The sequence below is a fragment of the Dendropsophus ebraccatus genome, chromosome 5, assembly GCF_027789765.1.
Source record: "Dendropsophus ebraccatus isolate aDenEbr1 chromosome 5, aDenEbr1.pat, whole genome shotgun sequence".
NCBI lineage: Eukaryota > Metazoa > Chordata > Amphibia > Anura > Hylidae > Dendropsophus > Dendropsophus ebraccatus.
This window is the reverse complement of record NC_091458.1, coordinates 55903530-55919093: the sequence shown is the minus strand read 5'-3', so window position 1 is coordinate 55919093 and position 15564 is coordinate 55903530. Positions and strand designations below refer to the sequence as shown.

The following is a 15564-nucleotide window of genomic DNA, read 5'->3' as shown; positions in this document are numbered from 1 at the left end:
AGACCATCAAACTGGTATATGGGGTCGTATAGGCCATGCAATGCTTCCTGGGTAACTCTCCCTCCTGGTAGAGTTTCTGGCTGAGCATATAATCCCCATCCATGTTCCCAGGAGCAGGGCTACTTTGTGTACACTGGTGACAAACACACTAATCTTGTCTTACTGTTGTGGAATATGGCTCTTACCTAACCTTGCCATATTGTAACTGCCATAGAACACAGGCATTTGTCTGTATACAAAACCTGTAAGGAAAATTAGGAAATCAGTCTTACTTGGCACAACTTGAATGGCATGCTTCCTTTGGATGCGGTAGGTGTTGGATAAAGTAATTAATAAAAATGATAAATATGAAGTTTAGCATGAACCTCTTTCTTTTCAGTGAAATGAGGCAAGAAACTGGCATCATTACATTGATAAATATGTTGGATTGTCTTAGCCTCACCATCTTTTTGCTGGACCTGTATCACTATCCCAGAGAAGCTAACAGTGTAGAATTGCTCCTATAATTGACCAAGCCATAGACATATCTATTATTGTGCCTTCCTTGTTTTCCTTTAGCACCATACATGAACCACCAGCATTACCCAAGGTTAAACCACATAATAAAATATATTGAATCGTTCTTCATAGTTACTCACAATCTGAGCAGCGAGATTCACAGTCACTATGGCCGCTTTCCAAAGCAGTTATTATCTGATGGCAAAATACCATTTGTCTAAATCTGTTATGTTTAGCCAGGAGACAAATGTCCGACCCTTAATTAGTTTTGGGTTACATCATATTACTTAGTCTGTAATTGTGAAGAGGAAGCTTATCTGAAGCCTCCTATACGGGGAGAAAACCACTGGCTTTTATAATTGAAGCTCTAATTCAAAGGGACGATGCCCTCAGCCGATGTGTAATGAAAAGAGAAAACTGATTCATGGACCAAATGTCATGGGAGCTGGGAGTCTCCAGTCCTAAGTATACACAGTGTGGGGCAACTGGCGGGACCCCCTAGTGTCTGGTTTCAAAGGATGTTATTTTCTAGGAAAGGAAGTCATGGAGGACCCTACGGCTAGTTCTATCATGTCTAGCTAAATAAGCACATTGCATCAATGGCAGGATTTAATAAAGGCACGGGCTAGATAAGACTGGGAAAATAGATTAAAAAATATCAGCGAGGAAGCTGCTTTTTGTTATAAATAGGCTTTTCTTATATCCAGGGTAAATATTCTATTTAGTGCCCTAGCCCTTTATCAACAGTAAATACCATGGGCAAGGCAAGTTGTCATCATTGCTCCCACCCATTCCTGCACACTCAAAATAGAGTGCATATTACCTCTATTCATAGGAAGAGCAGCCACTGTGTATACTGAGGCAATAGTAAGGGCCGCATTACATGGTATAATGTGGGGGAGGCATAATGTCAGTTTAGCTCTCGCTTCCCCCTCATTCCCTGCTCGCTGCCTGTGCTACTACACGCACAGAGAGTGGGGAGCAGCAGCCTGAACGATCCCTACATTGTCCAAATGGCCTATTGAAATCAGTGCTGTCACCTCTATTACACAGGGGGACACGCAGCAGACCACCGCTGCATAAATAGTTATCTTTCAACAAATTTAATTAGCAAATATCATCCATGTCGGGTGACTGTTGCCTTTTAACACATGCTATTATGTGTCGTTTAAGTATTTGCTAGTATGGCTGATCCAAAAAGCATCTGACATCTGGTCTATCAATTTGTTTGCAGAGCAATATACCAGAAAGAAATACCCTCACAGTAACCTGATATACTCAATTACACCTAAACTTGAGTCAGAAGGTCCTAGTACTTGTTTAGTCTCATCATAGATAGTTAGCATGATATATGGGCGCTAGCAACAGGGAGGGCAGTGCCATAGGCAGACTCTTTTTGCTCCTGTGGCAAAGGTTCAATTCCCTGTCCTAGCCCTGTATCCAACTATAATGGCCAAGGCAGAATGATTTGCTGGCATCCCTTTCTGGCACTCAGCATCCTGAGGTAGAGTGTATACTATATACTGTTGAGTCCTCACTAAAGTGTCCCTGTCATTATAAATTTCAAACTCTAAATAAACCGTAGAAGTGATATAAAGCAAGTTTACAATTTACTTTCATTATGTTTTTTTGTTTTTATCATGCTGTAAAACAAAGCTGAACTTACCAGAAATCCAGGCCCAGTCTCCTGAAGGCAGATTTTCTGACTTGTGCTGGTTGTAAAAAAACAGACTAAACACAGGAATTCCATCACATGACTGCCTTCTCTCTGTGAGCGCTGAGATGGCCTGGGATACACAGGACTTCCTGTTTTCTGACTGTCAGAAAACAGGAAGTGCCATGTTTTCCATGATAACTAAAAAAAATGAATGTAAATTGCAAACTTGCTGTTTATCACATCTACTGCTGATTTAGATTTTGAAAGTTATAATGACAGTAACACTTTAACTTTTTTACTTACTTTTAACTTTTTGTGTTTTATGTGGATTTCTGAAACACACAGAGATTGAGTCTTGTCATTAGGATATGGGGTATATTTCAGCATTCTTATATGGACTTTATTGTTTGCCTTTATATGCCAGTCCCACGATGGCTCAGATATAGTCAGTTATAGTCATGCTTCATATCCCACCAGTCAGCATATGTATGTCACAGGAAAGATCACACAGCCGTTTAGCACAGTGTCACTTACGGTTAAGTGCTGAATTTTATAAGTAACTTATGAAAGTGAGGCATGTCATCACCGGTCAGGTATGAAACATGCCAAGTGATGATGAAAGATTGCAAGCAACTCCGAGAACTGGGAATGGAAGGGTTCACGGAAAGTTTTCCTTACCATTACCTAGTAGTAATAAGGAAAGGTCTTCTTGATCCAGCTAAAGTGGGTCAGTCTGCAGTGTGAGACAGAAAAGGTGGACATCAATGCAAAAAGCTTTTATGGGAAGATCACACCAGAAAGGTTATGGCCCATCATGTCACTTACTGAAATATTACTGAGTGATGTCAAAACAATTTATTATACAGTGATTTGATATCCCATGTCTGTATAAGCGTTAAATATATGTAGCACCAAACAATCAGAGCCGCTTTCATTTAGTCTCCCCCAGACACGGCACATATCAGATTAAGTTGATACCTAGTGACATGTAAACTGAGGATGTGATGAAGGTGTGGATTTCACCATTAAGGCTTATCACATTACAATAATTCTCCTCTGCCTGGCAGTTGTTTAGTGTTAGTACACAGCTTAATAGTCCGGGCATTCAGATAGATATGTTATTGCTGGACACGTTATAAAGGTTTCATTGTATGTTCATTCTCTGTTTTTGTTACAAATATAATCTCCTATCCATCTCTATATCATCTAGGTTCATGTATACGTCTTATTCATTCATGTTTTAGAGGGTATATCTGCATTTTGTAATGTATGATAAACAGTAAGATGTAAGGTTTCCAGCCAAGTACTCCATCCTCCCCAAGTTTAAGGCGCCTTAAAGAGGTATTCTTACCTCCCAAATCTAATCCCCTGATAGGACATACAAACTGGCACCCCCACTGATCACAGAAAAACTTCACTAAAGTAATAGAGCACATAGTTTGGCAATATGTAGAGGCCCCATGAAGAATCAGGCGACAGTCTTCCTCTGTTCTTGTTATCTATGGGGTAGCTTGTTATCTCCTACTGTGTGTATAGGGAAAACTTTGTAAGTTAGGAATATTTATTTAAAGGGGTACTCCAGCGTAAATATTTTTCTTTCAAATCAACTGGTTTTTAGAAAATTATATAGATTTGTAATTTACTTTACTTCTATTTAAAAAACTCAAGTCTTCCCATAATTATCAGCTGCTGTATGTCCTGCAGGAAGTGGTGTTTTCTTTTCAGTCTGACACAGTGCTTTCTGCTGACATCTCTGTCAGAGACAGGAACTGTCCAGAACAGGAGAGGTTTTCTATGGGGATTTACTACTGCTCTGGACAGTTCCTGTCTCGGACAGAAGTGGCAGCAGAGAGCACTGTGTCAGACTGAAAAGAGAACATTTCCTGTAGGACATACAGCAGCTCATAAGTATGGGAATGCTTGAGATTTTTAAATAGAAGAAAATTACAAATCTATATAACTTTGAAACAAGTTGATTGGAAATAAAAGTTTTTTGCTGGTTAACCCCTATTATTATTACACAATACACATAAGATGCCTGTTTCAACTAAATTTCAATGTGGTTTCCAATAGAGAGAGGGGGGAATGGAATGTGTCAGTAACAAATATCTCTGGTAGCGGCTTATCTCTGAAAATCCAACTCAGTTCTGTGTACCTGTAATTGAGTGAGAGTCAGGATACTACCATACATATTGGGCAATCAACCAATGTCACAGAAATGGTCAGGTTTGGTTCACGTGTATGTAATGTGCATTGTGAGCCTAATAATTGGGAAGATAATAATAAATGTGCAGACAGAGGAGGCAAAAGGCAGTAGAATGTGGAGAACTCAGAGAGCAAGGAAAATACAGTAGCAACGAATCATCAGTACCTCTTTATTCCCTGAACTCATCAGCTCTTGGAGGTATAAGCCCCATTCCAAGTTTTGCTCTGAGACCTTATGGTTACTGCTTATTTGCACATGACCTCCATATTTATTACACATCCACCCATACACTCTTGTCAGAACATGCAGAATTTTGCAACATCATTCAATCTAAATTTTTAATTTTTACAGGTCTCTAGTTGTGCAAAAAGAAAACATTTTGACTAAAATTCTTCATTAATGGGGAGACAATCCTTTCTAGAAAGGAATATAGGCTCTATATAAGTTATATATGGCTTTTTATTGTTGGACAGTGGACACCCATAGGCAACTTAAAGGGAATGCCTGGTATGCAAACTTAAAGGGGTACTCAGCAAAAAATGTTTTCTTTCAAATCAGCTGGCGTCAGGAAGCTATATAGATTTGTAATTTAATTTTAATTAAAAAAATCTCTAGCCTTCCAGCACTTATCACCCACTGTATGTCCTGCAGGAAGTGGTGTAGTCTTTTCAGTCTGACACAGTGCTCTCTGCTGCCACTTCTGTCTGTGGCAGGAACTGTCCAGAGCAGGAAGGGTTTCCTATGGGGATTTACTACTGCTTTGGACAGCTCCTGACGTAGACACAGATGTAGCAGAGAGCACTGTGTCAGACTGGAATTAATTCCAGTATGGGAATACTTGAGATTTTTAAATAGAGGTAAATTAGAAATCTATATAACTTTCTGAAATCAGTTGATTTTAAGTATTTTTTTTGGAGTACCCCTTTAAATCCTCTATTCAGATGTTCAGGCAACTTTTTAGCGGAGACTTATGGTGTCTTCTGTTATGGTGTGTTTAGACAGAGAGATTTGTCTGAAAGATTTTGAAGCTAAGGCCAGGAACAGGCTATAAACAGAGAACAGGTCATACAGCCATCACCAGTACAAGGCATACAGGTGTTTTATTTGAAGTACTGTACAAACCAAGGGGGAGATTTATCAAACATGGAGTAAAGTGAAACTGGCTCAGTTGTCCGTAGCAACCAATCAGATTCCACTTTTCATTCCTCACAGACTCTTTAAAAAATGAAAGGTGGAATCTGATTGGTTGCTAGGGGCAACTGAGCCAGTTTCACTTTACAATATGCTTGATAAATCTTAGCTGGTGCTCAGGTAGGACTGAGTCCAAGACGTAACTGCATACTTAATAATCTGGAAGTAGTCTCTGGTTAAAAATACTTGTGGCAATGTTTCATACATCGCTGCCAAGGCTGCTGTTTAATCCATAAACAATACTTGACCTAAATTTGAACAGAAGCTCCTAAAAATAAAGAAAGATCATATTGTATTATTCGGGGTATAAATGAGGACGGAAATAATCACAGCAGACACTGTCAGCAGTTCTGTCAATACAAAGTCGTGTGAGGAGCGTTTTACTTCCCCTGAAGTGGCAGTGTGATTCCACCAGTTAGGGGCATGGGCCATCACATCTGCTCATACCACTGCGAGATGACAAAGTGACTGTCGGAGAAGGAAGCTATGGTCCGCTGAGCCTGTCTCTTTCCTTAGAGGTGATGATATTACAGTTTTCTGCAGTGACAGCTGTTTTTTTTTTTTTTTAAAGAATAAATTGAGAGCATCATAGCAACATACATCAATAGACAGCAAAGTTTATATTCCATGCTTTATGTAACACTATAGGGGTCATCGGTTGCTCTGTGTATATAACAATCACTATCATATGGTACTGAGCCCATAGTATGTCTCCATAAAGGAGGAGTATGCACAGTGAGCGGTGGAACCAGCCTTGGGACCCCCACCGGGCTCCGGGATCTCCTACTCTGACTTAGGACCTGGCTGATGGAATGGCCGCTCAGCCAATCAGTGATTGGGGTGCGATGCCTCTCCACTCACTAATTGGCTGAGCAGCCAGTCCAGCAGCCAGGACAGGCCCTCTGGAAAATGCCTTCCGGCGGGGTCCCAAGGCGGATGCCATGGCTGAATACGTACACAAGGAGAGGTAAGTTCATACTTCTGATCAAATTCCTCCCTGCCGACTGCCAGATTTCTCCTTCAAATGAAAGGCAACCTAGCTCCAGTAGGTGGCAATGTAGAGCATGTTTTTTTGTTGCTTAAAGACAGCTACTCTGTATACTTATCACATGGCCAAAGTATACACAATTATGGTTTGATATATTGTGAAGCTCACCAGTTTTCCAGAAAGTACCCCATAAAGAACAGAATTGTGCATTCTATAAAAGCCAGCATACATCTTGGCTATTTCTTTACCAAACACATGTTCAGGCAGTAGCTACTTCTTCTGGTCCTCTACCCCATACACCTGCATGCTCAGCAGGGCCGGCTCAAGGTTTTTCCGGGCCCTCGGGCAACAAAGCTTCAGCGGGCCCCTCATCCATCCACTATGCATCACTTGAGACGCCACTAACATACACACACACATTACTGACACAGACACTGGCTAACTGACACACGCTAACTGACTGACTGGCTGACACAAACTAACTAACTGAAACAGAGACTGACTGACACACTCAGACACTGACACAGAGCACTTACAGCTCAGTCTTCTCCCTCTTCCTCTCTGTCGGGCTGCTCTCCACACGGTAAGGTTAAGGACCTTTGGGTCATGTGATCAGGTCCTTAACCCTTTTCTCTCTGTGTGCAGGTCCTGCTCCATCTCCTGATGTTCAGCTTGCTCCCCCTGCACTACAGTGAGTAGGCTGAACATTAGAACATTAGGCCCCTCTCCCTCTGTGGGCCCCTAGAGGTGCTGTGGGCCCCGGCCCTTGCCTGGGCAAGCCCTGTGCTGACTCCGGCTTTGATGGTCAGCTTGGCCAAATGCGCGTGATCTTAGAACTGAGATGGGGGTGGCCCTTTAGGAACGTAACAGTTATTTAGAGTCTTCCAACCTGCTGTTAGTTTCCCTTTAAGTTCTTTCTCTTTGAGCTGGACCTGTCACCTATTTTTTCCCTGTGGTTTGGGCTTAGAAATTGTGATTGTAAAGGAGAGAAAAGCCTAGTTGGTTTAATGGTAAAATGGAGACTGTCACAAAAGTGTATTACACAGAGAAGCCAAGGGAAAGTGACTTAGCCACTTGAGTATGAAATCAGGGCATAAAATTGATTGAGAAGGATTTATCAGATATATAATGGATCCAAGCCTAGTGAAAGTGGGGCATGGAAAATCAGCAACTCATTAGCTTAGCATTGTGGGAAAGAGAAGAGAGCCGTTTATGCTTAGAAAGTGATAAAAAGGAAACGACTATAAGCAAATGAATACATAGGATCTGCCTGAGGGGGGTTGTCCGATGCTGCCAGTAAGGCTAAACAGATGTAAAGAAAGAACCCAGCATATTATGGCGTTAGAGGCTTACTGTATGATTAATGCATAGGCATATTCAGTACAATGGTGCTGCACTTTCATCACCCTAAGGACTGGACTTTGTGACTGAGGGATGATGTCTGATGGAGAGCTGTTTCTCCGGATAACAATGACTATGTGTATAGACTGAACTATTTCAGGCTCAAGATACTTTTATATATAATTTTTTTTTTTTTATGAAATTGAATTTAGTGTGAACCTTTATGTAAAGGCAGAGGCTGTAGTGTTATGAGGCAGATAATGTAAAGGTTGTTTGACTTTATGGAAATATAGGTTATAAAATATGGGAAATAAACAACATTTTCTTTTTATGGTGTTTGCTATGAGGATATAGTGAACATAAGTTATCAGTGCGTTTGAAGGTTAAATGCTTTATAACTCTCTGGCTCCCTCTAGTGTTCAACATCCAGTATTACACTGCTGATCTCCAGAATTGTTTTCATAAACTCTACTTGTCTAATAAGGATTAGGTCATGTATTGGCTTTTTTCAAGGTAAAAATATTTTATTATTTCTGCTAGCAAGTGCTTAATGCTGACAGTGACAACCAGATTATAACATTAAACATTATCATTATACATTGTATATACATTTTCTAACCAGTATTTTCATATCACAATTAAAATAATACAGAGGAGAGGTTTCATGTTCGGAGCATACACTAATGAAGTCCCATGTAGAGCCGAGCATGTCTATGCAGCTTATCCCTGCACCTGGAGTGAGGGGGTGTATGATTTGTATATAGTGATCATCATGATATGTGTAGTCTGGAGCTACATGCTTATTACTGGTGACTCACCTATCTGTGTGTCAAAAGGAGTATCTATCTGCTGCTGAGGATCACATTTAAGGAGTAGAATTCTGTTTTGGAACTCTGTGATTTCAATGGAATGAGCAAATGCATCTAACTTTTGTAATAGGACAATGGTGTTTAACACATATGGCTGAAATATAACACTGACACTTCCAGATGGCCTCTTAACTGCTAGCCCTACAGATGCCATTATAAAAAGCAACCTAGGAAAGCAACACATTCTGGTAATTGAATGGACTATCTGCTGTTTTCCATATATATTACCTTTAAAGTAAAGCTATCGTAATGTTTGAAGAATGACATACTGGATGAAAACTCAGCTTTGCCATATCTGCTTAAATATACTAAAATTGATATTTTATCTGCTCTTAGACCAGGTGCTTCTTTATGGGCATCAATGAATATATAGATAGTTATTGTAGGGAAATTAGGGCACTGCCAGAAACAGGAACAGAAAGTTCTGTAAATATATAATTTTAAAAATTCAGCCTGTGGTCAGCTTTACATCATTACATGTGAGCTGATATTGGGGAAAAATGTATGCACATTTTTCTACTTCTGCCCCCCCCCCCCCCCCCCCTGTTGGCACATTACTTATAGTAATTTATGTCTTTAGTGTTGCCAACTACTGAAGTCTATGTGCCACTGCCTAGAGAGTGAGAGATAGCACTAATCTTTGCACTTGTATCCCTCCTTAATAGGTGTTCACCTCTATAATCTGTAAATGCCATAGTCCCACCACTGCAATTATGGGAGTGCTAATGAATAGCATTTAGCAGACAGGCTTAGACTTCAGTTATGCTACGTCACAAATAATGTATGTGAATGGGGTCATGTTGCAACCTGCAATCATGTGAAACCCGGATGGATTTCTGCCATTTGCAGGGTCCTGCTTTGGCTGCTGAGTGGCTGAGCGGGCCTGACACATCACATTGCAGGTCCCCACTCAGACTCAGAAGCATCCGGGACCGGGGGATGGAGCTGCAGGATACTGGCACCAGCGCTGGAGTGGACCAAAAATCACCTCAGCCCGGAGTTCTCTTTTAAGCCCTATAGTTTGTGAGGCATCATGGTAACCGCAGATGCCGTACATCATTACCCTTTTTCTGTGGTTGGTATTAGTCATAGCTTCATGAAGTCTAGGCATTTCATCTCCATTTATCAGAAAGAATTTCCAGCTTTACAAATTTTCAATAGAAAATGTAAAGCTCGGTGAGAGCGGCTTCCGTCATATTGGCAGCCTCACCAGCAGTCTGCTGTTGTCACAGGTTGTGATTCATCTTAATGAGAACAAACTTTACATACATTCAATGATGTGTTCTGAGCTCGGAAAAAATCTCAGCTGTTTCTGGTGCATATACCCAAAATCCTGTGAACTTTAAACAGCTCTGCGCACAGCATAGCATCAAATGGCTTTCTGTATGGCGTATAAATGGCAGGATAATTATCAGATTCTCCCCAGTAGGAGAATAACAACCTGAATCCCAGGCACAGCAAGCGGGAGCGGAAAACACGTTCACTCATTGACGTCCACTTTCAAAATATGAACTGAATCCTCTGAGGTCACTTAGAAAATGTCGATATTCTGCAGATCTTTTTCCAAACTCCTTTAATAACATGGCTGCAATCTGGAACATTGGGGAGCTTGAAGTAAATTACTTTTGCTGATTGCGAAGTCCAGAGTTGTTCTGTATGTCGGGGCTCCTTCTGTTCTCACAAGTGGTTAGATGTCCTAGCTGCACTGATTGGGCCTAAAAATACAGGCAAGATAAGCACCATTAGTGCATGGCGGGGACATGGCTATGGCTGAGATACAGGCTGGAGCACCAAGCAGAGAAGGAAATCTCACACATAACATTCTCAAAGACTTGGACAGTGAGCTGCATGAGGTTAAACATCAAATGTGTCCCCTGGGGCTTTCTGTCACTTACTTATTAAATGCTTCTACCATTCAAGGTTGATATTAACACTAGTTTATTGATGGTAAATCATTATAATAATACTCTTATGCCTCATGATAAAATGCAGATTTTAATCTGGGGGGTTGTCTTACTTAGTAACATAGTCCATTACTGTACATGCAGAACATCTCTGCTTGATGACAGTGAATAGCAGAATCCTTGTTTCTATTTCTAATGACTAGAGATGAGCGGATTTACAGTAATAAAGCTTATCAGCCTGCTCTATTTTAACTTATTTCCATTCTTCCCAGGGTGCTTTGAAATGCTGGATCCAGTCCTGGGAAACTTCCCCAAGTTTCCCAGGACTGGATCCAGTTTTTCCTGGCACCCAGGGAGGAGCGGCACTGAGTTAAAAGGGAGAAGGCCGATAAGCCGACTGCTGAGCTAACAAAGTGATTTGCTTTGTTATTTCTGTAAATTCGCTCATCTCTACTAATGACTTCAAACAACAACTGTTTTTAAAGGGGAACTAATCTAACCTGCTGATAGCCCCCTGTAGTGCTCAGGCATGTGTCTTACCCACCTCCTTGGCGCTGCTCTTGTGTCGTTGGTCGGTGTAATCTTCGGCCAAGAGCAGTGTTAGGAGCACTGTCCTGCCCCCACAGCGTTATCCGTCTGCCCGCTGGCTCCATTGACAATCAATAGAGCAGAGGGCCGGGTGATGAGTAAGGTGAGACACATACCTTCTTCCTCAGCATCCCGGGCACTACAGGGGGCTATCAGCAGCTTAGATTTGTCTAACCAGCTGATAGTTCCCATTTAATATATGTCAAAATGATCATTGCCATTGGTGGTTTAGTTGTGACAGATGATTGGGTAGAGTTTTTTAGTGATTGTTCTTTCATACTGATCAGATATGACGCATGTGGAAGTGATTTTCTTTATTAAATGCTGCTTGTATTTTCTCTACAGGGAGCATTAACAGAGGTGGAAGTCTCCCCACCCTGCTCCGTCCTCCTCCAGCCATGGTCCAGCGTCATCTGGATATTAAACCTTTCCTCTCATTTCCTGTGGAACCACAGCCTGCCTTGGGTCTCTTCCCCAGATTCAGCACGGTAAGCTATGTATTGTTCCTTTAATATATCAGTGAGGGAGCTATAAATACTGTGTGCAGTAAAGGTGGAGCAGTTATCCATAATAATCAGATTGTTGATCTTATATACCATAACAGTTGCTATAACAGTTACTGCACTCCACTATTTCCTTGCATTAGTTTTAATAAATCTCCCTTAAAATTTCATCATATAGCTACAGCTAGACATACAGTGGTCCCTCAATATACCATATTAATTGGTTCAAGAACGACCACTGTACGTAGGCATAATGGGCATTGTAGTTTTGCAATAGCTGGAGGGCCACAAATTTGACACTTCTGATGTATCTGATGTACTCATCAACCATACATCGGTTGATATAAGACTCCTCTGACGTCACTTTTTTCTGGGGAACATAAAAGGGGTTATCCAAAGAGCAGAAAAGGTCCTACCATCTTTGCCCTCCGATTCCCCTTTTCCTTCCTCTGCTCTTCTGTGCCGATAACTTCTGCAGAGGCAGGCGAGAGCAAGTTGTGGGCAATTACCTATAGCTTATGGAGTTACCGGTGTTGTGGCAACTTCGGGCAGCTACTGGACATTTTGTGCGGGTGTGATTGCACCTGCACACAGTGCCTGCGGCACCCGAAACATAGGCAGAGGGGTAGGACCTTTTCTGCTCTCCGGATATCCGCTTTAAGGATTGGAGGCATCTTTGTGGTGTTTTGGTATTTTTTGGTCAGAAGCAGATTTTCCAAAATGAAAGCTACAATCGTCAATAAATTTCAGGAGGTATAAATGAGGAATGGCACAAAAGAGTTGTTAGATGTCTTAGGATTGTAACTAGAGATACAAGACAATGAACAGGTCCACTTTAAGATTGGTGAATGGGAGGGACTGGTGTCTTAGCAGCATACTGATTAGTTACGTCAGTCTCCTAACTAGCTGGTGCAGGATGATGTGATGTCAGATTCTCATCTTGTTTTTGAACTGAGGAATATTTAGTATTTTACAATCGGTCCCCAAATTGCAGGCCTTCGCCTGTAGGGAGTAAATTAGATTCGCACACTCCTCATCTTCTAACCTAAAAAAATAAAGATGATAATTTACCACTATTAGATGTGCTGCCGCTAAAGTCGCCTACCAGAAATCTGATTAAGGTGTGGAATTCAGTTGAAGGATAACGCTCACAAAAGGGCCTATCATTACAAATGACATGTATAGATAATGAGGACTCGGATACAAGGCACTGAAATGAAGAGAATGTTATAAAAGCTGTTATTAGTTATCACCCATGATGTCAGTGCTGTAAGAACCATCAAGCCCCAAAATAGTATTCTCATTCTTCTGTAGATTATTAACAGGGACGTGTCCTTAAAGAAAGTCATTCAAGATCAGTGTAACTTAGTGAAATGGTCTGTATTTCTCCAAGTCCCAGAATGAAGGGGCAAACATGAATGTATAAAAGTGTGGGCCTACCATTCTTTTCTGGCACTATGCATATATCCCTATCAGAGTGCTTGAAACATCTATCTATCTATCTATCTATCTATCTATCTATCTATCTAGCTCCTATCTATCTATCTATCTATCTATCCTCCTTGAGCTAAACATCTAAACAGGTTAGTACAATTTGGGGTATTTTAGGTATAGTTAAAAGCAAAGGACACCTTTTGCAATGGTTTTTTTTTAAGGTGCATTTGTTTTCTGAATGCAAAATGAAGCAACTTTCTTCTTTGTTACTCAGAGAAAGATTATATAAATCCATCAGATTTTCTGCTTTCTCAGTGTTAGAGATAGCAGCAGTTAGATGGAGGGGTTTACACACCAGCTCACATAGGTGACAGAAGGGAAAGACAACTTGGAGGACAGCTCACACAGGCTGTAGATAGAGAAGATTGCAGATACAAGGTAGTTTGTAGGGAAGAATTATATAAACTGTTTAGACAATTTTAGAGAGAAAAACAGGGCACATAAAGCAAGCTGCAAAGGCTGTAGAAATAAAAGTAAGCAATTTTTAAAACATATTTATAGTCTTTAAGTGGGCTATTATCAGGTCACGTCAGCATACACAGCATGCTAACTTAACAGTATGCCAACATATACCAACATGCCCATTTAGTTTAATGAACTAGACATTATTCATTTAATATCGCATATACTATTATTGTTCAGCCATCTTTGCAAAATTATGTACTTTGAAATGGATAGAACATAGTCACTAGTAGACCACAATAAACTCAACAAACAAGGCTTATGTATGTACCAGTACAGATGTAAACAGTGTTGCACTGAGAGCCATGCTGTTCAGGCAACCCATTAAAGTCAATGTGATAATTGCCAGCCTACCGATACTAAAAATGTATGGCTACCTTAACTCCCAACAGAGGATGTCACTGTTGAGGAGTTACCTGTCATCTCCAGTCTACCTGAAAATGATGAGTTAGCTGGCAGTACATGCTGTAAGAACATTCATGTCCAGGTAACTTCTAGTAGATAATCAACAAATTGGTTTCTGAACTCTATGGCTCTTGGCATATGGCTCAGAAGATTGTAGAAGCAAACCTTATACAGTGGCACTCTAAATCTAGCAACATGATGTTCTGTATCCAGCACACATCCAATCAATATACTCCTACTGGCAAATGATGCACATCCTTTACTTCATAACTTCAATATGACTTTTAGAGGGCTATTGAATGATGCAATTGATCTGGTTTGTTGCAAACTTCATTACGAACAATAAAATGTCTCTCAAACCAGACGTTTCACCAGGGACTAGAGGTTAAGGCCTTCGAGCTGCTGCTATATTATTTTTTTTTAAATTTAATATGGATTCTGCCTCCTATAGGTTACTATGGGATCGTTACACAGGCATTCTTCATGTTTGTGGGAAGAGAAAAGATTTATCTGGGGATGTCTATTCAGCTTATTAAAGCCTAGAAACCTTTATTTAGCTGACATGGGTTAGGAAACATATAGTCTGAGGCATCTATGTATTATATTGAGCCTAAAGCAATTGCTGTACACTGTGTGATCACCTATTGCTACCCAGCTTAGCCATATAATACTAAAGCAAAGAGAATCCTCATAGGACATATGGGGAATGCTGAGCTGGCGTGCATACATTTGTTAGCTATACAGATTGTCACCACATTAGCCATGATAATAAACTAACTGAAATTATTCATGCAAATTCATTATAAAACCAAATAGGCTATTTAGTGGTTTAATGGAAGACAGTACCTACATTTATCCAGCAGACGTCACTATAGCTGTCTACAAAATGTGTCAGAGACAGAGACAAAACTAAAACTTGTGGATTTACAAAGGTCTAATACCTGCACTATGCACTATGTGTAAGACCCCGGACACTGTTATGTGTAATGAAAAATAAATTCACGATAAGTCCACCCAAAGAAGTGACATGTTAGGTCTCTGGGCAGATGGAGGATCACGCATGAAAAATCCTATTGAATCAATGTCCGCAGTGCGAACTCTGCTTTAAACTCGACGCCTATTCTGTAGTGTAAACATACCCTTTTGCCACTTTCACATGGCAGTATGTAGATAGCTATTTTGCATCAGTATTTCTAAGCCAAAACCAAGAGTGAGTCCAAAAATTATGGAGGCGCAGATCTTCTCATTAAAGTTCTCCTCTATGTACTTTCCACTTCTAGTTATAGCTGTGGCTGCTGACTGGCTGAAAGGGGCTGACACATTATAAACCAGATCCTCGTTCAGACCAGGAAGCGGCCAGGGGACCGGGAACTGGAGAGTGGGACAGCGGACCCCTGCACTGGAGCTGGGGAGGTAGGTGCATGTTGTTATGTCCCCAGCTTGTTTGAAAAAAATGTC

General features: G+C 40.8%; 1 protein-coding gene across 4 annotated transcripts in view; it reads left to right on the top strand.

Annotated features, from left to right (window-relative positions):
* Nucleotides 1–15564, top strand: part of ZNF385A (zinc finger protein 385A) — a 151854-nt gene that overhangs the window by 69534 nt on the left and 66756 nt on the right. For 3 of the 4 annotated variants that reach the window (XM_069970240.1, XM_069970239.1, XM_069970241.1), the window contains one exon: nucleotides 11588–11730. In XM_069970240.1, coding sequence (XP_069826341.1) covers nucleotides 11588–11730 — 143 coding nt within the window. Of the gene's footprint in view, nucleotides 1–7065; nucleotides 7124–11587; nucleotides 11731–15564 lie in introns of those variants that run through there. The other variant, XM_069970242.1, reaches the window with a different exon arrangement.